Here is a 25,259-nt window from a genome sequence, read left to right on the forward strand (position 1 = left end):
ATGTTTATCTTTTGGAGGCTGTTTTTGACAATTTTCTTTTTGTTTGTATTGCGGGTAATTGTTGTTTGTTGTTGTATGTATAGTATTATTTCATTAGCATTTTGTTTTTGTCTTTGTACTTAGCTTGTACAGTATCACTATTTTAAGCTTCATTTTTTTTTGTGGTAAAAATGTAAACATGGACCCCAGGAAAACTTATCAATCACTTAGTGGAAGTTTTATTAAAGATCAAGTAAGATTAAGAAGTACTAGGTGGTCAGTCTAGTGAAAGTTAGTCTTTACCTCACAGCTTATATCACATCTTTTTTCACACCTGTTTTGTGACACTTTATAAAGGTACATATATACAGAAAACTGAAATCTTAACAGTTTGAACGATAGATTACGTGCACTGAAAAACCGTAGGCCGAACTGTGTCTTCCAGTTTTGTTACAGAGAAAGGAGGGAGGAGCTATTTGACAGATTTGCTCAATTGAAAACAGATTTTACAAAACATCTGAAACAGGCTGCAGAGTTAAAGCCTGTGTGAAACATTCCCACATGCAACCTCATGCAGGAACATATTTATATTCTGATCCTCAACTTCTTTCACTTTTCCTTCCTTTAAAGTTTGCTCATGTTTCAAGTTGGATTCAACAAACTCTCTGAACTGGACAAACCTGTTGTAATTGGCTCATTTCTTCCTGATGAGTGTCACCTGTTTATGAGTTGGTGCATGTGTGTGTGATTTGCTCATTAGCATAACCTTGGCCCCAAAAATTGCCATAAAAGGTTGCATCTTCAGCTCTGTGTGTGGGTACGTTTGTTCACAGCTTCAAGTCCTGTTTCATCAGTGTATGGTCTCTGTGGTCATGTTCGAGTGGTGATTGTTATGTTCATGGCCTGAAGTAGAAGTACAGCTCTTGCACGTGCAGTTAAATTATTTGGGTGACTATACACGATATTTTAGGTTAATAACACTTGTAGTATTTCTGTTTTGGGTATTTAAAATTACAAGTCAGCACTGTCTGAGACAGTGCTCCAGTCCACAGTGGTGATGGCTGCCATCCAGGAATGTGGATTTGAACTCATCCAACACCTGCCCTAGTTACCTAATTTGACACCCTCAGACTGCTACCTCTTCCTTAAGATGAAGAAGGAGCTCAGTGGATGACATTTTGACAGTGATGATGACGTTGTCGCTGCTGTGGGATCCGTATGCTTCACAACCGCTGGACTAAGTGTGTAAATGTAGGAGGGGACTATGTTGAAAAATAAATGGACTACCTGAGGCCATGAACTTAAAACAGAGATGCTTCAAATGTCGTTCAGCTGGCTTGACCAGCTCAACTGACGCTTCATTAGCTGTTAGAAATAAATGAAGCTTTGCTGCCCTCTGCTGAGCCTCGGTTTACTTTCTCTGATGAGAGAGAATTACTGGAGAGAGTTGTCAGGAAAGGAAAACATGAATAGAGATACATACAAGGTGTTAGTTAATTTTGCCTAAATGCTCAGACCAACTTATTTCAGACATATGTTTCTTTTGTTTGATGAGCATTAATTATTTTGTTGTTAGACACGCTCGACTAGAACTAGGCTCTAAAACGCCATAAACATTGAAATATGCTGCATTATAATGATAAATTCTCAGTGTTATTCCTTATTATTTGTGCTTTTTTTCCACTTTACAACTCTTGATGCTTGCTTCTATCATACAGAAAGTCCAGAGTTCACTTCATTCATGTGTATAATACAGTGTTAAGTGGTCTTTAAGCACCCCTGCAATAATTTATGAGGACGGACAAAAGATGGTGTCAAAGCACTGACTGACCTCATTACATGTTCATGTAGTGCAAGTCGATATGCTCCCTGTGCCAGCTCCGTCACTGCTTAAACTTGATTGTGCCTTCCCAACTTAAAGTGTGCCTCCCATGTCTCTATAGCCCTTTTCACACAGAGACTCCTCATTATCGCCGCAATGAAGGCTCGCCTTTACGCCGCCTTTGTTTGTTCACACTGACCAAGCTGAGGAAACCAAAAGAGGTGTGACAGTACGCATCATGGCGTTGACATCTGTGTGTTTTTTCGCCTGATGTACATTTGCCTCAAAATTGTTCCAAAACACGTTTTTAAGGTTACCTGCTAAATGTCTTCGATAATTGAGTCTAAATCATCACGTTGGTAATGTTGTACTGATTAGATTTCTTTCTCTCCCCAGATGCAGCACTTTCTCTCTAACAGCTGCAACCTGGTGACTTCCACTAACGAGACAGGGAAAGTAACTTCTGCAGACCAGAAAACAAAAACAGTCCCATTCTTCAATGGAGACATCAAACACATTTTGGCAGATGGAAAAGTGGTGAGCTCTGTGGCTGCCTTTCTTAGCTTTGTGGCTGCCTTCTTTAAAATGTTATGTTAAGGCTTTAAATGGAGTAATACTCTGCAATACCATGAGTGTTCATGGTTGTATTTTTGCGGTTGCAGGTGTATTACTATGCTGGTTCACAGATAACATGTACCACCTACCCAAGTGGTCTGGAGGTCCTTCACTTCCCAAACAAGCAGATTGGTAAGAGATGTTGTCAAGGGTCTCTTGAGGTTTGAGTTTTATATTATATGTTAATTATATATTCTTCATCTTCAAAGCAGCTGTAATATATTTATTTTTATATATTTTTTGTGAAAACAGTGTGAGAGATGTCACTTGTAGTAAAAAAAATATTGGCTAAATCTGCAGCTTCCTTTGGTTCTACAGAGATTTAGAGCAAGTTCTAGCTCTTGGTTGATATGTCCAGCCACAACTTTACTGTTTTCTATCACTCTCACAGCTCTCATAGTGTCAGTTATGACTACAGCAGGCAACTATTCAGAGAAGCGGCTCTAAAAATCCACAGTACACTGTACACGACCAGAGGGGGAACACAGTGGACGTTTTAGCAACCAAAGAGCCACAGCTTTCCCTCAGGAGTTGGTGGAAGCCAAAACGGAGCTAAAACAGGGAAAACTGAACTATATATAATGTCTCTCCATAACTGCTGAATGTGTAAAAATGCACATAAGTTTGCCTTATTAACTTGAAAGACGGTAATACTGATATGTCAATGGTGTCCTCACAAATTGTTTCCGTTGCCCCCAAGTGGCCCAAAAAATCAGTTATTGCAGGTTTAAATCGACTGTTTTCAACGCAGTCTGCTCCCAGATTTTTGTCTTTGACCAAAAAGAAAAGACAGAATTATACTATGAATATAGACTGTATTCACTTCAAGTAAGGAGAAGAAGGCAACCAGAGTCCTATTGATTAACTCTGCAATACAAACATTATAAAACAAAAATTTACCCAATGTCTTTCATAGTGCCAACCGACCAGATCCTGTCTGTAACAGTCAACAGTGACCTGATTTATTGAAAAACCGACATGACAAAAATATTTTTACTGTCGATAAACATCTCTAGCGACAATAGCAAAATTGTATAGTCTCTTCGGTATATGACTACAGCTCATAGTTTAATCTTTCTTTCATAATATGTCTCTTTCTGTAACAGAGAAGCGACACCCTGGAGGGAAGAGAGAGATTGTATTTCCAGACCAAACCATCAAGTATTTGGAGCCTGACGGCAGTGAGAGGACAATCTTCCCTGATGGCACCATCGTTCACCTCTCACCGTAAGACTGAAGCCACTACCATATGCAGGGTTAACCTCAGGGTGTCTGCAGGGTCAGAATGTCAGTGCAACCGAGGAAGACTAGCTGTCATTTAGGTAGCAGCGAATAGATATCCTCATTAATAAATAAACAATATTAGTCCACCATGAGGTAACCAGTCAGAGGACAGATGCTGACATAATCTAATTTTGATATCAAATTCTTAGCAAAGTCATCTTCTTCCACACTCTCCGACAGTTTGATGTTTTGTATTCTGTGAGGTACGTGAGTAGAAGGAATATTCAGTCCTTCAGAGCCTTACAGAGGACATTAGTTCATTGGTCTCTCTGGATCATCATCTCTTCCAGGTCAGGAGAAAAGATGGTGGATTTCCCCAACGGTCAGAGAGAGATCCACACTTCCCAGTATAAGAGGAGAGAGGATCCTGATGGGACGGTTAAGACCATCTACACCAACGGACGACAGGAGACCAAGTATGCATCAGGCAGAGTACGCATCAAGGAAAAGGACAAAGTTACCATCTAACATCTTAAATGAGTAGATCAGAGATGTACACATTTTACATCTAACTTTGTATTTCACCCTCATGTAGCACTTAATTCATTCCTGACTACTTATTTACTATTTATTTAAAAGGTATATAGCTCATTTAATCTTGGAATATGCCACTGTGTTACTTGAAGCAGAGTAAATGTCTTAAATTAGTCTTAAATTACAGGAGTCTGCTCAAAGTAACCCTCCACTCATATCAATAAAAACAATTGATATCACACAGAAATGATTCAGTATAATTATGAAGGCTTTTCCATGTTCTGTAGTAAACATTGAGTTTGTTTAAAAGATTTTTCAAGGAAAATATTTTGACGTACAGATGTGATGTGTCTTACATTTCCAAAACAAGTAAGAACTTAGCAACAAATCCAGAAAGAAAAGAAAAATAGGCAGCCACTCTAAGTGGGTTTGAAGCATTGACTGAGAAGTGGAGGATCCCTCGGCCCCCACAAAAGTGAATCAAAGTCTTCTTCAACATCCTTGTTCTTCTTCACTTCCATGTCTGATGTGGCCAGCTGACCAGTCAGCCTGTGGAGCTGCTGTATGACTATTTTAACATCCAGTTCATGTGACTGTGAGGCCCTCAGAGTGGCTGTATTGAACGGGAAGGTCCGTATGAAGTCTCCGACTCTGAGTGGAGGAATATGATGTCCACTCAGTGCTGTTGTTCTCTCCATGGAAGTCCTTACTGGTCTGTGATTCCCACTGTGGAACAATCAACAGTTTGTTTGTTATGCTGTATGACTGGATGTGGCAATGTCTTTGTCCTGTACAACATTTTCTACCTATTGACTTGGCTCCACCCATATCCATAAAACAATAAAACAATCTCTTATAATTTTTTTAGTTGTAATTTTTGTCTAAAAACGTCTAGCGCTCACTCATCTTCTGTTACTACAGACATGTCTGAACTCACTGCAACCCCTCAGCTGATAGACTTGCCATAGATCTGATTGGTCAGCTCTCACAGGCCTGAGCAGGAACTGCCCACACACATCCACATTAGTCGTAGATACAGTATATATGAAGAACTAGATACCGAATGTGAAGATGACACCCATTCAGTCTGCTGAGTATTGCTCACTTGGCGCCAAAACATTTTCGAGCTCCTGGGGTTCTTTCCTAAATATGCTCACCAGTGTTACTCCGTCTGGCCCCGCCCGCAAGACTTTTCATTGTGATGATGTCACAGATTTTTAAATAACTTTTTCAGCTTGATGAAAGTCTTACAAATATCAAAAATCAAAAATTCACAGTAGAAAGTAATAATAATAATTGACTTTGTTCGCAGTTTGAGGTGTCCTATCAAAATACTTTCTGGGCCGCAGAGCAGTTTTTAGATGCAATACAGCAAGTGGCCACTAGGCAAAATTGGAGGCAAGGCTTAGTAGCACCGCCATATCTAGGTTTAAATAGTAGGGTCATGACAGCAGCTCTGTAGGTGTTTTTGCATCCCTGATCCATGGCCAAGCTGAGGGCCTAGCAGAGGGCGGTGACTGTATAGTTGTGATATCACAACCTTATGGAAGTACTGATGGCTTGTTAAAAGGCACAGTTTCTGAATTTGTGAAGTTTTGATACTTTCACAGCATTTATATAGCACCCAGACCTGCTTTGTAATAAAAACAGATCAAGAAAAAATAACTTTCTACAATATGGACCTTTAAATTTGTCTGTAACCTAACACATGCCCAGTAATACATTCTTTCTAAATTCAACCCACAGCAATATGTACTTGGTAAAATTTCCCCCACAGATTAAGAAATATTGATCAATTTCACCTAGATTTCAAGTTTACAAACAAAGACAATGGATTGTTTACAAGCGTACAGAAGACGCAGCAGTACTGTTTGTACCTGTGAATGTTTGGGAGCTTCAAGGACCCAGCAGGACGTCTGAATCCCGCCCCCCGCTGTGAGATATCATGTATCGAAGAGGAAACGTCCGTCTCTCCTGAGAGCTCCATCTCAGCTTGTGTTTCAGTGTCGTCATGGTTTGTAACCTCAGACATGTGAAGACTCCTGTTGTCGATCTGCCATGGTGCAAGAGCTGGATACGTCTGTCTGTTTACCACTGACACGTTTGTCCTTGAATGTGAGCCGAGTATCAGGTTCAGGGTCTTGTCTGTTTGGATTTTCGTAGCTGTGGTGTTAATTATTCTTCCTCTTGCTGCACATATCTTGTTTAAGTCAACAGGGGGGAGGTGTCTGTGGTAGTTAGAATGTTGTCTTTGGTTCATTTCAGGCTTACACAGAGTTTTTAGCAGAGGTAGTGTCTGAGTTTGCGAGGACTTGTTACGATTCCTTCGTTTCTGATACTTGGTTTCTTTAACCTTTGGGAGCACAGGTTGGTTGGCATTGAAACAAGGCTGCTTGTACCCTTGTCTCTGATAAGCCCTCTGTCTTGAGCTATCAATCAATGTATAATTCATCAGATCAATCAGATCGCTGATCAGCCCTTTCTTCACTGTAATATCAGCTGGGCAGTCCAGAGTCAACGCAGGGCTGTAGTTGACCTCCAGCAGCCAGGGTTTAAACTTGACATCAATGAGGATATCAAAGCCAAACAGCTCCACACAGTTTGGACAGGAGGGGACGGAGGGAGCGATGGTGAGGAGGGTCAGAGTGACGATGTTGCTGATCCTCTGCCACAGAAGAAGCTCGTTGACGTCCTGGCTGTGGAGGAAATGCCTGAACTTGCTCATAGTCCACTTGCATCCTGGGCCGACTTGCTCTTTTTCAGTTTTGTAGAAGGGACCAAACTTATTGATGCTGGTGTTGGTGAGATGAGAGTACAGGTTATTCAGAGATGAGAGGTTGTACTTCTCAGTGGCGAATCGCACCAGGCCTTCTTGATGAATATAAACAGTGAGTGGATGAAAGCTCTTCACACACACATAGATCCTCAGGTCGAACTTGTATCCAGAGATCAGCAGAGGATTACTGATGTACCTCTGGACGATTACGGAGCAGTCGTAGACCAAGTGCTTTATATCCTCAAAGATGAAGATCCCTCTGCCTCTGGAGAGATCCACAGGCTTACATATCCAGTAGATCGACGGTCCTCTGGTCAGACGCAGTTTGTTGTACTCAGCCAGGAAGCGGGTGTAGTCGTTGGGGAGGATGAAGGCGGTGGGACTGAAGTCATAGAGAGATGAACCGACTGTGGCTCTCATTCTCCTCAGGTTGCGTGCCAAGCAGTCCTTCCAAAAAAGTACAAATCATTCTGTTAGAGTACGATCATTGTTCACTGTTTGGAAACATATTTTGCCATTTACCCCATTCATTCATATCATATTGTTGTATTGTTTTAACATTGTCATTTGATACACTGTAATGGAAAATATAAATTATGAGGGATTTTAGTAGCTTTAGAGTTGAGTTTTGGTGTAAACCCAGTTCTCATTTGTGATTATAAGACAGGGTGTTCTTACGTTCTGTGCAGGATAACAGAAGTTGTTGAAAGATTTCACAACACTTGGATGATTCTTGTGTCTGCATCTAATTTGCACTACAAGACAGCATCAACAATTTGACATGTATTTAACACACAAAGTTAACACAACATGTCAGACCGTCACCTTGCGTGTGATGCCAACAGTCTTGGGATGGTGGTTGAGGCGCTGCCATGGCAACAGGTTGTGATACTCTGAGCTGCGAAACGCAGTGCTGCGCCAGTAGAGGTTCCAGTCCTCCTCTTCCCGTTCTTCTTTGTCATATTCCTCCCATCCTCGCTCCAGAAGCACCTCCCTCACCAGCTCTGGGCCTCTGTCATGTAGTCTGAACACCAGGGATGCAGCCATGCAGTATCATAAACTGTAGATACGACAGATATGTAGAATATTAATGTGGTTAGATAATATCAGAGTTTCTGTCTTTATCTTGGATCTTTGGATCACTTTTTTCTTTGCTGGTTTGATGCCATGGAAAGTGATGGGTGAGGTCAAAAATCATCTTCCCTCTCAGAATTGTAACATGAAGCTTAAGTGAAATCTTAACACACACTGTAGGCATGATACGCATATTGATATCATGCAGTGTGACTTGTACTTCCCGCAGATATCATTATATCCAATGTCTGTTATGGATAAAGGCTTGTTAATTTGCTTAGAAATCATCAGATAAAAGACACCTCAGAACTTGCCTGAGAATCATCACATTTCTAAGTTTTCTTCAGTATTAAAGTAACCAGTGAAAGTTTTCTGTACATTCATGGGTACATTGCAAAGGTAAACTGCTAATCGCTAATTCAGCATACTTTTAATGGTGCCAGTTTAGCATATTTTAAACAATATGCTGACAGGTATTCTGTCCTGGCTCAGACAGTATACCTGTATTTATCTGTAGCTACATTTTATGTTGTCAAGCTCTCCTGATGGCTAAATCTTTTTCTGTTGTCATATTAGTTCCCTAATTGGTGTATGTTCCAATGCTAGCATGTCTCAATCTATCAGTTTAATAAAAACATTTTTATTTAAATCCATTTTTACACAAAAGTCAAATGTCACACCAAAAAATGTTGGAACAAGCAGAAAAACACTTGTAATCATTACTGAGATGGGGGTGAAATATCATTCACATATGTGCTACGGACCAAATTAATCAAATAGAGTAATGTGAACATCACCCCACTTCCCCTAGAGACATAAATCCAGTCTGAATGGGGCTAAAGGAAGTAATTCTATTTTTACAAATGTATAATTTAGCAGTTCTTCCCCTGGCTGGTCCGACAGCACCTTGTTTCTGTGTGCGCTAAAGCATTTACATGTTAAATCTGAGAAGCCAAAACAAACCCGACACTTTGTCTGCTGATCTGCACAGCCAGAGGGATCAGACTCAAGCTTCAGTGTGCCAACTTAGGAACAGGCACCCACATTTGTTATCTGAAATGTTTGCAAAGGTGATGATGTTTCTGATGAAAAATATATGCACATACGCAGTAATGGTAACTAAACATGCCACAAACAACTGATGAAAAAAAGATACAAACACATATCTCAAGTAGTTTGCAATAGAATGTCCAAATGCAAGTAATGCGAGAAAAAGCGTGTATTAAAATTATTGTTTGACAGTGAATACACAAATGTAAAAGCCTTCAGCATCCAGATGGTTTAAATCAAACATTAATGGGAGAAAAACTAAAACATGTACAGTCTTATTTCAAATAAATCTCAATACTACACAAATTAAGAATTTACAATCTTGAAAAATTGTGATTTGTCTTACCTTTGAATGCTGAATGCACATTAACCAACAGTCTTACTCTCTGTGAGGTAAATGAGAGGTGGATGGTCGGAGTCCTCTTTGACTCTGGCATTGCGCACAGCAGACAGTCTGTTCTGTTAGCTCCTCCTACAGACAAAACCAGGCTTACACTAACAGACTCAAACTGCAGGGAGTCTGTCAGTCAGGTTTTTGTACAGGAGGCGTCTATCATTCAGAACAATGGTTATCAGATGATTGAATGCCCATTGTTTGATCTGTATTGTTATCATAGAGGTAATTATGGTTCATTTGATACACTGGAATGTTTAACAATGCCATCACAGCAAAAGCAAATATGTAGGAATGATACTAAAGAGGATGAGAAAAATGCCAATGGTTTTAAAAGGCCTCTAACCACGTAGCTACTTTCACACCTCGTCATTTGAAAGGAAGCTAATAGGAGTGTAAAGTTACATGAATAAACACCAAACTTTTCTGTAAAAGGACTCCACCATGAAAATGTAACATGTAATAACCTCATTCCTCTGTTTTTTACACTGATTACTACTAAATCAACTCTTAAAAGATTGTACATTTGTGTTAGATAACTGGATTTTTAAAAAAATAATTTTTAATAAGTTTTTAAACTTTTACAGCAGATTTATTAAAAAAGGTGATTTTCCTGTATGTATTTATATGGGTATATTCTCGTATTATGAAAAGACAAACATCTGTATTTATTTACGGGAAACGTGACGTGAACAAGATGTTAATACAGAAAGAACAAACAGTAGGATTTTTAGAATTTTATTAAATCTCCTGGGAAATGCAGGTAAACCAACAGCAAGCCCGTTCACAGTCCCTTCATCCGCTCATCTGAAAGAAGAAATACATCTTAATATTGCTGAACAGACACCCCATTGTACTTGTAACATGTTAAGAGTTTTAAATATTTACATATATTGTTCAAACAGTGTTATGTGAAACCTGTAGATGATAGAACAGTAGTTTAGTAAAGAGGTTATACCACAGTGGTAAAGTTTGTTCAGTCTCTGTATGTCCAGGTGACTGAGATGTGTTCTCTGACCCATCTGCGCTTCGCCCTGCTTGGCCAACACAGTCGCACTTCCATCTTGACTGAAAAAATACCTGCAAAAGAAAGCATATTTTTAAATACAGCAAGCCAACAAAAGTCACTTTCATAGTTTCATTTTGGTGTTCAACATCAGCCCATTAAGATATCCAGGATCAGGCACTAAGGACAAATAATTAGATGGAATAAAATGATAAGATACGTTTTAATGTAGACGTCTGGGGTCATTAGAACAGAGCAATGATAATCTGTTTCTCCAAACAGAGGAGGATGGGTCAGGACTTACGATCCGTAGTGCATTATGGATTTGAGGTCGTACGGCAGGTTCAGAGTGTTCCCATGTTTCACCTTGAAGTTATTTTTTCTTCCTTTAATCAAGAAATGTTTCATGATTTAGTCTTTTTAAGCCATGCAAGTTGAAAAAGACAACAGCAGTGTCCAAATACTTCATACTATATACTTATCTTCAAAATCTAAAGCATCTTTTATATTTAAGTTTTTGTCTTTGAATGTTTTCAATCTCAAAGAAGTTAGTTTAATAAATTCATCAACAGCCTATAACCTAAATACATGATCATTTTTCAGGCTTGAGTTTGCTGACTACTTTTGCCCCCAAGTGTGCAGAACGTGCAAAGACTTTGCTCACTGTAAATGTTTATCATACATCATGATTACCTGGCATGATATTCTGCCACTGCACAGTGACGTAATGATCTCGGTCCTCGCGGGTGTGTTCATGATATAATCCCAGAGCGTGAATGAGCTCATGGCAGAGATTCCCCACACTGCATGTACTGGAGAAATACAGTGGCTGGGCTCCTCCTCGACAACCAACGAAGGACGCACAGCTACAGAGACAAAAAAAAAAAAGTAGAAAGTGGTATGAAGCTATGCAGTCACCAGAATAAAATGCTGCCTTTTTACATTTCTGAAATCCACTTTTGATATGTGCCATATCAACATTTCTACAATATGTTGTCATGACACATTCCGATTTCATGTACATGAGCTGACTTTTAATGGCAGGAGGAAGAGGGGATGGTGGTGGCAGCTAGGTGAGATGTCTGTCAAGCGAGTTTTAACATATGGAAAAAAAAAAAAAATGACATCCTCCCTGAAAATTCAACAGCAACATCTCTTTCCATAAACATGTCGCTGTTACCATGGGTAATACACACAACACCACCATCAACAGCTGTCAGTGGAACTTCTTTCTACTGAAGAAATAGTCCCATGTCCTATAAAGTGTTCACAGACAGATCTATAGACTCCAGAGAGACAGGGACACTGCCTTTGTGTCATTTCTGTTTATAGGAGTTTCAGGAGTGGATGAACTGACCCTTTGAGCCTGTGATTTTTCTCACCCATTGCCGGTCATGAACTTAAGGTAGTTTAACTCTGTGGTTCGTTGTATGAAGCTAATACACGTGAAATCTGATATCATCTTGAAGGCAGCGTGGATCTCGGACTGTCGATGAGCTGTTGGAGTGAAAACATAGAAGCCATTTTATCATCTACACACTCCAGTGTTCGTACAGCAGGGCTGGTTAGAACCTTAATGACTCACCCAGCTCGTCACTGATGGTGTAAGGTACGGTGGCTTCAGACCACAGGGTCTCCACAGCATTCCTGTCCTCCTGTGAGCTCAGACAGACAAACATTTAGGTGTTAAAGGTGCATTATGTAGTTTTGGGGAATAAATTTTAATCAGAAGATATCATTGACTGATTTTTTTGATATTTCTAAACAAACTAAATAAACATACCCCTTCGTTTTCAAAAAACAATAAACAAACTGATGTTAAAAAGGACAATGCAATTTCATACCGTTTTACTTTGTTTATATGTGGCAGACCCTGCCACCTTTCTGTATTCTGGGGACCTTATTTTCCTCTGAGAACAACTTGTTTATCCAGTTTATAAATAAATAATACTTCGTATTTCTTCTCCAAAACCATACCGTGAACCTTTAATGCCACGATTTAAGCAGTTTGATTAAAATATTTTTTTTTTTTAAAAACTGTCAATTGTTTTAGCTGGAAATATTTTGAACCAGATTCCAGCAACTTAAACGTAGTGTTTTCAACAAGCCACGTCTTTCCCCAACATTTCCAGCCAAAATTCAGGTTTAAACAAAACCATAAAATAGATTTTATAGCGAAATGTATCATAGAAAGCATTTTTAAATCATAAATGTTGAAGTGATCTTTTTTAAATCTTAAATTTGAAAAACAAAATAATAATAACAATAATAATAATACATATTATTCATATAGCGCTTTTCATGATACTTACATCATCATATTTTAGAAACAAAATTCTCCATCTTACCGGAATCAAAATGTCTCCCTCTTGGACAATCATGTCTTCATGAAGCTCTACGACATTTAAAATGAAGGTCAAATAACAATTATGGATAAGATACATTTTGATTTGTTTAACATGTTAAACATATTTTAAAGTTTACCTTCCAAGGTTTCTGCACTGGCCAGTTGTGGTGGATCAAGCACTACAGAAACCAAACCTGCAGAAAACTCAGAATTTAAATCACATTGTTTTAAACACAAAAGAAAGTCTAAAAAAGGTGCAATATGTAAGAATTGGACACTTGTCAAATTTATACTCCAAAACTGGGGGCAGCATATCACCTGAGTCACTGCTAATTGCTGCTAACTGTTGCTGCTGTTAGCTGGTTAGCACAGTTAACCGTGTCCAGACCGGGAGCTCAGAGGTAATCTTGGTGTTGGGTATCATCTGAGTATCATCTCCTGAGGTACAAACTGGCTAGGGGCTAGCTGGATAGCATGCCATCTTTGATAGATAACTCCGCAATACAATACAAAAATAAAAAATGTTATTTTGAATATTTTAAGCTAAAATTCTTACATATTGCAGCTTTTAAAACTAACAAGCACCAACCTGGGGCTGGACTGGTCGCGTTATGAGTGTTATTTAAGGCGACACCACCAACTGAAAAAGAGAAATCCAATGAAAATCAGGTAGCAACACCTTTATTTTTGTATTTTCAGCATGTTTAACATATACTCGACTATTGTTTCTGCGTTATATATATGGAAATCAATACATTCCTCAGAAATTATTCTTCATATAGTCACAAATGTAACAAATGCTAGTAAATCTAGTGAACACCAACCTGTGGCATGACTGTCAGCCTCCCGGGTTTGGTTTATGGGAACTCCACCAACTACAATAAAAGAAAGTGCAGATTATAATAAACATTTAGCAGAATATCTGCAGTTTGAATGCTTCAGTCTGTACCTGTCGAAACACAGACGAAGACCAGAAGCAACATTGTGCAACAAAACACAGTCAGCAGATAAAGAACCCAAAGCTTCTGTTTGACTCTAACAGAGATCTGATCACACAGTCCCATCAGGAGTCTCAAAAGGTGTCATCACTTCACACTGATTACGACCTTTCACCTTGAGTATTTCCATTTTTGTGCTGACATTGTAAAGACGTGTATTGGAAGAGCAAACGTACAGATTCCAGAGTAAATGAATAATAAATGCTCTTTCTGCAACTGAATATAACCGAGGAAATACCTTAAAGTCCAACACTGTTTATTTGGTTCTAAATGAATGAGCGCAGTCTTTTTACGACCACTAGGTGGTGCAAAATGACACCTGAGCAATGCTCTGAACTGTATGATGTGCATTTTTACTGTAAGTTTCAGGAACAGTGCAGTCTTCATCAAGCCTGAGGACTTTTAACAAACTCCAACTACCAATTAACTGATATAAAATGATAATGTTATAGATGGTTATGTGGTCTAAAAGGGTTAGAGGTGCATGTGGCAGGATTAGAACAGGATCCGTCTATGAGATACAACTCTGGGCTGTATCATAAAACAACCCTGTTTGTTTTATGAAGTGTTTGGCTGTATGCCATTAGGAATGCTGCGTTCAGGTAACTGCTTTACATACAAAGTAGAAAAATGCTGAATATCAGATATAATAATTGGCCAGGTCCATAATGAGTTGACCTGTACATTATATTCATACATGTAGATACATTTTTAATGTTATTTTACTTACTTTACAACACTGGGAATGGATAGCTAGTTGCATAAAAACAACGTCCAATCGTTAGTGTTTATTCGTCGCAGTTTTCCCACAGGTCGTGAAGGCACCATCAGTCAGCATCATGAGAGTCATGTGATGTCCTGTCATGTGGTGCAGTCACTTCCTACTGATTTGGTCCGGAGCGGATAGACTCTGCTGTATCATGTCGTCTTAGTCCGGCTCCACAGACAGTATCCACCACAGTAAACATGTCATTTCTGCGTAAATCTAACCGTTGTTCGCCTCTGAAGCTGGTTCTGTGGTTAGCGGGGTGTCTGGGATGTTTATTGGTCCGGTCCGGAGCGGAGGGGGACGGCAGCCTGTGGTACCAGGACCTCTGCAGGTAACAAACACACCTCCGGCTGAAACACACTGCAGCTAAAAAGCAGAAGAAATAACGTTTGAAGTCGCAGCATTTCATCCTTTTAGTTGTGTACAGAGATCGCTAAGATAGCTTTAATTCAGAAATATGTAATTTGACGATTTACTCGCTTATTTACAGACATATAACACGAGCCTTGACATTATGAGAGGGTCTCTTGTGTAAAATTAGCTCATAAACAATCAATCAGCCGGCTATTTGTTCCAGTTACAAAATCAACTTTTAGATTAGCTTTGGTTGTCAATGTTACCGGTGTGAGCTAGCTAAGATATCGGTGAATATAATTTGAATAATGTGCTGCCTCATAAGTTTGTATTAGCTAGGTTTGTTAGCTAACTTACAGTTGAATTAAATACGCTCCAAAACTCATTCAAATTGAGCTCAGTTAACATTAGTTTTACCGGATAGTTTTGTCTTTATCAAGCTAAAGTGCGACCTGGCTAACTGCGATCGTTACATGAAAACTGTCATGTAACAGGCAGCTAGGCTAACTAACTGTTAGCAACGTCAAATGGCATGTCTCAGAAGAGGACAATGGCACCACAGTCTGTCTATAACAAGACAGAGCAACACTATTTTATAGGTAAAGTGAGGATGTATATGGACGACCTGTTGTGTGAATGCAGTGTTGTCCTCTTTAACTGGAGCTCTGTCTGCAGCTGCTGTTCAAATATTGACACGGCAGTAAGTCAGAAATGATAACCAGGTAACTCAACCTGTAAGGGCAGCCTGGTAGCTTTCATTTACTTGTTTTGGCAGCAGTTCACCTCACAAGGTTGGGTATAAATAGGAACACTTCACCAAGAGCGTTTAGTGAGTTGATTTCAATTGGGATATATGGGTAATCAATGCAGACATGTCACTTCCCCTCCCTGTGCTTTCACCTCCTGAATCAAGGGGCACCACACCTGTAACCATGTAATTGTTTTGTTGATCTACCTCTTGGGGAAAAAATAGGTAAATGGTAACTTGTTTTTTCAAAAAGGACACAAAATTAACCAAAAAATAAATGCTTGAAAGAAATATAGGTAAATGAATAACTGGGAAGCAGTATCTTCATATACTGTAGTGGATAGGCTAATAAAGGGATAAACTTTTACTTCTTCCAAAGATGATTTTGTTTTCTTTCTCCATTCTTAGTAACTTTTTCAGTCAATCAATCAATCTTTATTTGTATAGCACTAATTGATAAAAAGATCATTCAAAGCAGATATTTCTTTCACTAGAATTTCTTCCCCAAAACTACAAGGCGCACCTTTAAGTGTGACTTTTGGGCACTTCATACAACACTGACAAATGACAGTTAGTTGCATAAAAACAACTTCCAAGGGTTAGTTCGTGGTTATACAGTTTTCCCACAGACTGTGAAGGCATCATCAGTCACCATCATAGGTCAAATGCAGGTAAATGAATAACTGGGTAGCGGCGTCTCCATATACTGTAGTGGGTAGTCGATTTAAAAGAAAAAACTTTTACTTCTTCCAAAGATGATTTTGTTTTCTTTCTCCATTCTTAATTACTTTTTCAATCAATCAATCTTTATTTGTATAGTGCCAATTCACAACAGAAATCCTCTCATGACACTCCTCTCCAAATTGAGCAGGTCTAGACCATACTCCTTGATTAATTTATTTACAGAGGTAAAATGTGTAACAGCATCACTATAAAGAAGTATTGTGGTGCTGCAGAGATGCCCTGGCCTACAAATCTTCTTCTCCAGATGTTTGTTTGGTACATATGCCAACAACTGTCACATCATAATTATTTTAATAGTTTTTTTATATTGAAAATTCATATATGATGCAATAATTAACATTCCCACTTATTGTTAATCAGGGGTGTCATGATATCTCAATATTCACGATAATCGTGATAATAAAAATTTAAATATTGATATTGTGTGAATAATCCAGCGAAGATGTCCGGCCTTGTGCATCTTTTGTTTATCAGTTCATCTGGTTGCCTTTGCATGAGCAATTAAGTGTAATTGTTCTTTCTATACACTTTTTAAAAAAAGTTATGGTAACAGACTCTCTTCACCTCCCCCCCACTTATATTTTGAGGGTATTTGCCAAAAAAGAGACAAAACACACAGTGAACTAAGTTAAAGATAGATTTAATTTCTAGCATTTTTTTAAAATACCTAATTTGTTTGGCCAAAATAATCGTGGAGTTAAATTCTGATATCATGACAGCCCTATTGTGAGTCATATCCCAATCGTAATATCAGTCAAAAAGATCACATACGCAGATGTATTTGAGTAATTTCAAGTTAAAATGCTAAACATTTGCTGGCTACAGATTCTCAAATATCAGGATTTGCTGCTTTTTTAAATATTACTTTTTTGTAAATTTAATTTCTTTGGTTATGTCAGACAAAACAAGCAATTTGAGAACATCACCTTGGTGTCAGGGAAATTGTGATGGGCATTATTCACTATTTTCTGACATTTTAAGACACAACAGGGCTGAGACCTAATGTGGGTCTGTGTGATATAGGTGTGTATAGGTGTAGGTATGAAGTGTGTGCATGACCTAAATATTTTCCTTTATTCTACTCTCTACTTAATTACATTTTTTCCTTGTGTTGCAGTTATAAATGGGAAGCTATAGACCGGGATAATAAATTGAGCTATACGATAAAGCTCTGTGAGTCTTCACCATCAACCAGCTGTGGCCCTGGCACAGCTGTCTGCGCTCAGGACCTCACCACCAAAAAAGACCAGTCTGTCGGTGAGTACAGTCCACTGGTGCACACTGGGACACAATAAAGCTTCAGCAGTTGCATAACACATCTGTTATCAGTCAGGTGTGGTAGCATCATGGCCGTCTGTTGGAGAGATAATGGCTTAACCTAATAAAGAAGCTAAGGGAGCTAGGTTCTCTTCAGCATGAATAAGCTATTGTATGAATGTGGAAATGCAGTTTTCACAGCATTGTAATGGATTTATTGTTATGAATGTCACTGTGTCCAGAGGTGTTGGTAGAAAACTAAGGATAAAAATGGATTGTTGCAGTGCAGTGAACATGCTGTCAGCTTACACACAATAAAGACTGTCAGCAATTCAGCTACCCATGACCGTGAATTGTGTGAGATAACACACCTTTGATTGGCCAAGAATTGACGGCAATAGGTGTTTCTTTTTCCTGTTTAAGTCATTACAGACATTACAACCAGCACTGTTGTCATCGTTCTTTATGTAATGAAGCAACGCTTTGGGGGCAGGAGTTTGACATCATTGTTTTGCAACGTGCAACTGTGACAAAAACATGGCGACATCGATTAAAGGAAATTACAAGCTCAGAGGCATACCAGTCTGATGGTTGGACCCTTTCTTTTCAGATTTTATTATGCATTTTGTCATTCAAAAAAGGACAAATGTAATCATTGTGTTGCACTATCCCTTCTCCACAGTTGCACATACATCTTCAGCATCTTCTGATTTGCCAGTGATACCAACAATCCATCATAGCTACAGTTTAGATACAAATATATATTTATCCAGAGAGATAACTGTCCCTCTATTTTATGTATATTGTTAACAAGTTCCCTCCATATTCTGTCAAATTTCATTTGTTGACTTTCAGCATTAAACATTATTATTCCTGGGGAGCAGTATGCTCATTGTTAACGGTTATTGATTCCCAGTCCTGTGTCACCTTTATCCCAAGGAGACAATCCGAAGGAAGTAGAATCATATCTATTGCAGCTTTGTATCCGGCTGTGTTGACATACAGGATAAATGAGCTGTGTATTGTGTTTGGAGCAGGTGCAGGCCAGAGTCACATAAGACATTGGAGTTTACAATCACCAAGCCCATTATACTGCTCTGTTTACATCCTTATGACTTGTTTCATGTTTTTGAATTGCAAGTTGAATGTCAGCTGACATACTGTTATTGCTCTTTGACTCTGATTTGTCCCATGTGTCATATGACAATCACACAGCAGAGAACATTTCACGGCTCTTAATGACACTTGAGGAAGAATCTACAGCCAAGGAGCTGTTGTGTTTATATACTGTAGATCTGTTATCACTGTTTTAATCTCAGTTTGGCCTCATTTAGCAGGTCTGTGGTCACCTGTGAAGTGGTATATTTTGCTGACATGACCGCTGAGGGGGTTTCTAAATGCTGAGTGAAGTGATGATGTATAGATCAGTCTTTCAGAGCTTCATCAATACATTAGCAGATCTGATCTCTGTGCTGATGAGACTGAATCTGCTGCTGCTGCTGCTGCTGTGTGTCAGCAAGATCCACATATCTGCCCCTAATTGCAAGCTGGAAGTCAGGGAGGAGCTGCACCTATCACGGCACCCACCAACCAAAAGGAGAGTTATGTCTCCGCAAAAAAAACCAAAACAAAACAACTGTAATGTCTGAATTATTTAGATTCAAATAAAGTTGCATTTTAGCATTTTAAAGACATCTGGGTCTAAGAAATTGTTCAGGGCTTTTTATGAAATATTTTGCAAATTAAAAGATTCAGAAATGTCTGAAGGTCCTCCTGATTGATTTACAGTGAACCCAAGAGCAAGATAGGCTTTGTCTTTGTTTCTTCACCTGAGGTCAAACTGATCTGTTTTCTTGACGATCATCACTTGTTTTTTCATCTTTGTCAAAATCTCTCCATCTTGTATTTCACACTGTGTTCTGCTGTCAGAATGAAACTTGCTAACTTCCCTCATTGTTGATGGTTCCCACATCAATTGGATTCATTCAACTTCAGTTCTGCCCCACATTTTTCCATCCAAGCAACATACCCCCTGTGGGGAGCACCCCACAGTTTAAAACACAAAAAACACTCATTAAAGGTTCAGTTGGACCAGGGAATCAATGTGCTGCTTCCATTATCGTTCCTTAACGGACACATTAGTGATGCTTTTTGAGATGTTCAAAAAAAAGGCTTTTTGCAGAATGAATCATAGTATGTAGGGCTGCAACGATAATTTTCTTTTAATGATTACATTTTAATTTCCTTCTCTCTTCGTCTCCAACATAAACACACATTGGTAGTAACAATATCATATTGTTAAAGAAAATGAAAAAAAACATGACACACATTTGTCATAGAAATATGCATTTTACGCACATGTTCAACATAGTGTTACTCCATACATATCATTCATAGAGTGAATAAATAAAGAGGGTCTTCTAGAAACTTTGTCCACTTCCTTTTTGAATTAAGTCACTAAGATCACTGGGTAAGCGAGTTATCAGTGGCTCATTTCCTTGCTCATTTTCTTTTTATTCTGGCGCCAAGTCTTTCCAGGGGAAGTTCTCTATACCATTGAGTAACAGGATTATTTTAATTATTGATTAATCTGCCCATTATTTTCACCATCGATCGATTAGAGCTGATTTTTGGGGCTGATACTGGTAGTAGGGAGCAAAGAATTCTCATATCTATATGTCGGCCAGTATATACTCATTTTTGCATCTTACTACCCAATTACTATACATGTTTTCTATAAACTGATCAATGTACAAGTTGTAAAGTTAAGAGTTATAATAGTTTGTAACCAAATTCGGCCTGTAAAGAAGACGGACTAGTGATCAGATGAGTCTCTGTGTTTGCTGTGATAACGTTTAATCTCCCCGACAACCTCTGTAATCTCATTTAGACACTTTAGACACATAAGCATTTTATAATTAAATTGTGGGACATTTAATGATGTATTTTAAGTCGTAGACCAAAACTTGTAAATATCGTCACCCTGTGGTAACCACAGACCTTATTTCAGGCATTTAACCCAAAACTAATTTTAAAAACTCACAGACTTTGAGACGAGGGTGGTTTCCGGATCTATGATCTCTCAAATGTGGTTATCAAATACTTGTAACAAAGATGCAATGGAGGCTGGATATTTGTAGTTTGATAACAAGCTTTATAGTCTAAAACTACATCAGAGTACTAAAACAGCAAACTTCATTTGATAATTATAAATAACTGAGGCATCTTTTTTGAATCGTTTTAAACTATAAAATGGCAAATAAATAAATAAATAAATGCTCATCAAAATTTCCCAGAGCTCAGTGACCTCTCCAGACTGTTTCTTTTGTCCGACCAACAGTCAAAAACCAAAACCCAAAGACTCTTTGATTACTATCATAAATGTCATTAATCGAAATAATTGGCGATTAATTTTCCTTCCATCTACTAATCAATTAATCATCTAAAAGTGTGTACAGAAAGGTAACACTTTGAAACTTTCCCTGTGATCAGAGTCAGCACTTTTACAGTCACACAGTTCGTGTTGTGTCATAACAACAGACCATCTGCCAAGTGTCACATGTCATTAGCTATTAATGATATTAAACACATCAGTTTTAGCTAAAGATCATTTACATTTCAACACAGACTTCCTGCAACTGTTTGGGGCTGTTTCTCAGTTTTAGTTACATCGCGGTCTCTGATTTTGGCTGTGACCTTTCTAAAGAAGACAGGCTGCCAGACAGAGTTATTTCAGAGCCCCACAACAACAACTTGTCCTGCAGTCTGAGGTCGTGACCTTCCCCTTGTGACAAATTGGTGTTTGGTAGCTCTCAGCCTCAGAGTGTGTCATCCGGCTCAGATTTCCAAGGGTGACAAAGAGCCATGTTGCTTTGGGCTGGAGACTGCAGACTCATGTTGTTGGGAGGGTTTGTTTCCATCTTATTTTATTGAGATGTCCCTCCAGAGAAAGATCATATAGGAAAGTGAAAGAAGTGAGAGGTGATAAACAAGAAGCAGTCCAGTCAGATGATTTGCAGTTTAATCATGACTAATCACATGACCCAGGAACACATCATCCAGCATAAACGCCCTCAAACACAAATAGACTCTGCTGTCTCGCTCTCTCTCTCTCTCTCTCTCTCTCTCTCTCTCTCTCTCTCTCTCTCTCTCTCTCTCTCTCTCTCTCTCTCTCTCTCTCTCTCTCTCTCTCTCTGTACTGTTTGCTTCAGGCTCTATTCATGCTGTCTGGTTGGCTATGCTCCCAAACCACACATGATCGATCCTCACGCTTTGACATTCACGTCTCTCCTGCTTCCTCAAATCAAAACCTCTTGAGTAACAAAACACTCACCTCACTGTAGACGTGGAAAGTTTGTTGTCAGCGCTTCCATGGAGATCAGCAGCTGTTGTCAGCTTGTTTTCATGTCTTTTGCAACAGATCATTTTTGTTCCCACATCGCTGAAATTAGCGCTGCAACCAACATTTATTTGGTATTCTGATTGCGTATTGGATCAATGTTCTTTTCTCTTAAGAAAGTAGTGAAAACCATCACAAAGTCCAAGGTGATGTCTTCAGATTGCTTGATTTGTCTGACCAACAGTCCACAAGAGATGATCAGTTTATTATTGCATAAGGCGAAAGTAAGGATGTATGATATAGATTTATTTCAGCTAACAACAATAACTGATAATTACCTGCCTCTCAAGATAACCGGTAATTTCACACAGTGTACATACATACAAGTACATAACCTGTAGTTAATACACACCTGAGGGCATTAAAGGCTCAGATGTAGTGAGCAAAGATGAATGATTTAATAATCCATAACTCTAATAAGACTTTTTTCCTCCTCTTCGAATCCTAGCAGATGTATTGCGTGCTGAGAGGCAGAACAAGCTTCTTCCCATGCTTTTTCTTCTTTTCTGTATTTATTGTCAGATTGCAAATCACATACAGCTGCCCACTGTTCCTGACTGATGCATAGATTACATTCAGATTACATCCATGGTAGCAATTTGGCTTTGTATTCCAATTTCTATTTTTTGACTATAATCTAACCATTACCGGAGGTTACTAGGACATGTATTTTTTCTTGTAAATTGACTTTGAAGATGAATCAGTTATGAAATAGTTGTTAATTTTTCTGTCAATCAGCCAATTGATTAATCAACTGATAATTTGAGCTATAATAGTACTATAATGATACAGTATACAGTGGGGTCAAAAGTCTGATACCACGGGTCAGTATACTTCTATTTTGCATTTGTTTTGACTGTAATGTTTTTTTTTATTACAATAATGACCTGAGACATACTTTAAAGCTTTGCAAGACCAAGGAGTCCTGACTGTCATGGACTTTCCTCCACAGTCACTTGACCTCACCACAAGAAGCTTAATGGAACATAGTGAAATCATGCTGGGACAACATGAGTCAGCAGGTTACACAAACTTGTGGAGTCCTCACCATCTCGAGTACATGCTGTTTTAAAGCATAACAGGTGCATGCCAAAGATACTCTGAAATTCATGGTCATTTTTTTTCAAAGATTCAACATTTCACTCAAATTGTTAGGCTGATAGTAAAATTGGTAATAAAATAAAAATGGTCTTACATTTGAAACAAATGCAAAATAGAAGTATTGTGACGAGTGGTCTCAGACTTGTGATCCTACTATAATAGACTGTCCATTCTGCAAAAGAGTACTTTATTAATACTTCAATCATAGACAACCTTTTAACTTTCCCCCTCCAAGCGTTTCCCTGTGGTATTACTGTTGGTGCTGCTGTTGCAAAAACGGCGTTAGTATCATGGCTACCGCTAGCAGCCTGGCTACTGTCCAAAGCAAAGAACAGTAAAAATCCTGATCTCAGCGCTATGAAAAGTCCTCACTGAGTACCTCAGTGGTAATAAGTGGGCAGTTTTTGTTACTTCCTGATATGGTAGAAAAAATAACAGTTCTGAACCATCTCATGTCCAGGTGGTAAGAGGAAACACATATCAGCGGGGGGAACAGACTCTGACACTATACAGGAGTGCTCTCCATCAAGTGAATGCCTGTCCGTTCACTCTGTCTCTTCACCTTCTCAATCAGTGGGTTCTTTTTCTTTTGCAGTGTAGAGCTTATACAGTTATTGAAGTTGTTTCACCGTTAGATAGTGATGAGGGAAACCAATGCCGCCTCTTGTTTTGATTGTGCAATGATACACGCGATTCCTTTGTGCCATAATTTCAGTTTTGTTTTTGTGGAAAAATTGAGCCCGGCAGCACACCAAAAAACATAGTGAAAGCAAAGTTTGTGGTTTATATCTATACACGAACATTTTCCCATAGCCATTACACTGTGCAATCAGTATTTGCTTCAGAAAGTTCCGTTAAAGCATAAAAAGTTGTTGACAGTGAAACCTGAATATGTAACTGAAATATTAATTTCTGACGATCAGCTAATCATTTGATCAGGTCCCTGTTTCAACTTTATCTAATCAAAATGTCCAGAGCAGTGTCGGTAAAACCATCATGCTGCATTATCCACTTCTTTGGTCCTTATCTTTGTGCTCAGTGTATTTGCAAACTGACATAATACTGGGGAAATATGATAAAAACTGTAAGTGGGTATTTTATCTGAAGTAGTGCAACAGGCTAGAACATGAGCAGCGTTTCCTGACTGACTCACAGTCATGCCTACTGTAGGCAAGTTGTTTTTGTGTTAGTAGGTCACAGTGTTGTTCAGTTACATTCCTTTATGGTTGCTTTGTGATAACAGGCCTGCTGAAATCAGAGGGCAGAGAGCACTCACTCACACACCCTCACACACACACTTTAAAAGCTTGTGCGAGTTTCTCTCCCTTCTCAGCCTGACTTTTCAGAAAGTTTTCAGAAAAGAAAGTGAAACACAAACAAAACAAAACCAAGAGGATGAGGACATGAACACAGACAGATACATGAGTAGAGTTGATTTCAAAGGGAACTGAAGTTGGAGCGCCTCACAGAGAACATTGACAACAACATTTGATCTGCATCTGAAGTGTCTGTCTTGTTTTTTGATTGTTGGGCCTTCAGAAAGAAGGAAACTGATTATTCATTGTCATTTTTATTGATTGAGTGAATTTTCAATCATTACAGCTTTATATTTGGTTACACATTTACAGACACCAGTGAGCCTTACCTGCTATGAGTTTATTTAACTGCCCGACTCTTAGATGTTCTTCTGTTGCAAAACATTTCCCACTGCTGTCTGTTTCTATTCACATGATAAATGATCTCTGTTCTGGCAGCAGGGTCAGGTTATTATGGTCCAAAGGTTTATCTTGTGTTTACAGAGCAGTGGGTCAGTAGAGGTTGCTGGGTTAAGACATTATTCTGCCTGACTGTCTGCTACAGTAACATTCAGGGAAACCCAGTCTGAGAACGTGTGTGTGTGTGTGTGTGTGTGTGTGTGTGTGTGCCTGTGTGTGCCTGTGTGTGCCTGTGTGTTAATTCATATTTGTGTATATAACGCCACATCATAACAGAAGTCATGATTGATATTTGCAATGTTACGTATGTGAAAAAGTCCCTGAAATGTTTTCTGTGGCTGTTAAAGGACCCA

The 25,259-nt window shown here is 38.8% G+C and overlaps 4 protein-coding genes across 4 annotated transcripts in view; 2 read left to right on the plus strand and 2 right to left on the minus strand.

The window, feature by feature from the left end:
• Positions 1-760: 760 nt before the first annotated feature.
• LOC141018160 (centrosomal P4.1-associated protein) lies at positions 761-4,298 on the plus strand. Its single transcript, XM_073493060.1, has 6 exons — positions 761-796; positions 1,923-2,022; positions 2,198-2,338; positions 2,464-2,548; positions 3,523-3,643; positions 3,991-4,298. Exons 3-6 carry the CDS (start codon positions 2,198-2,200, stop codon positions 4,166-4,168), a joined length of 525 nt encoding a protein of 174 aa, XP_073349161.1. The 5' UTR covers positions 761-796; positions 1,923-2,022; the 3' UTR covers positions 4,169-4,298.
• A 2-nt stretch (positions 4,299-4,300) lies between these two features.
• Positions 4,301-7,997, minus strand: ttll2 (tubulin tyrosine ligase-like family, member 2). Its single transcript, XM_073493059.1, has 3 exons — positions 7,776-7,997; positions 6,052-7,397; positions 4,301-4,900 (listed from the first exon to the last, which is right to left on the minus strand). The coding sequence occupies exons 1-3, from the start codon at positions 7,995-7,997 to the stop codon at positions 4,594-4,596; spliced, it is 1,875 nt and encodes a 624-aa protein (XP_073349160.1). The 3' UTR covers positions 4,301-4,593.
• Positions 7,998-10,190: 2,193 nt separating this feature from the next.
• On the minus strand, positions 10,191-13,879 carry LOC141018394 (hatching enzyme 1.2-like). Its single transcript, XM_073493353.1, has 11 exons — positions 13,771-13,879; positions 13,646-13,696; positions 13,411-13,461; positions 12,959-13,015; positions 12,823-12,869; positions 12,060-12,129; positions 11,857-11,971; positions 11,168-11,340; positions 10,779-10,860; positions 10,427-10,548; positions 10,191-10,275 (listed from the first exon to the last, which is right to left on the minus strand). Exons 1-11 carry the CDS (start codon positions 13,802-13,804, stop codon positions 10,253-10,255), a joined length of 825 nt encoding a protein of 274 aa, XP_073349454.1. The 5' UTR covers positions 13,805-13,879; the 3' UTR covers positions 10,191-10,252.
• Positions 13,880-14,711: 832 nt separating this feature from the next.
• igf2r (insulin-like growth factor 2 receptor) overlaps positions 14,712-25,259 on the plus strand; it is a 50,576-nt gene continuing 40,028 nt past the window's right edge. The window contains exons 1-2 of the mRNA XM_073492402.1: positions 14,712-14,919; positions 17,552-17,691. Of these exons, the coding sequence (XP_073348503.1) occupies positions 14,786-14,919; positions 17,552-17,691 (274 nt within the window). The 5' untranslated portion in view covers positions 14,712-14,785. The remainder of the gene's footprint in view (positions 14,920-17,551; positions 17,692-25,259) is intronic.

The sequence above is a fragment of the Pagrus major genome, chromosome 22 (assembly GCF_040436345.1).
Source record: "Pagrus major chromosome 22, Pma_NU_1.0".
In the NCBI taxonomy this organism is placed as follows: domain Eukaryota; kingdom Metazoa; phylum Chordata; class Actinopteri; order Spariformes; family Sparidae; genus Pagrus; species Pagrus major.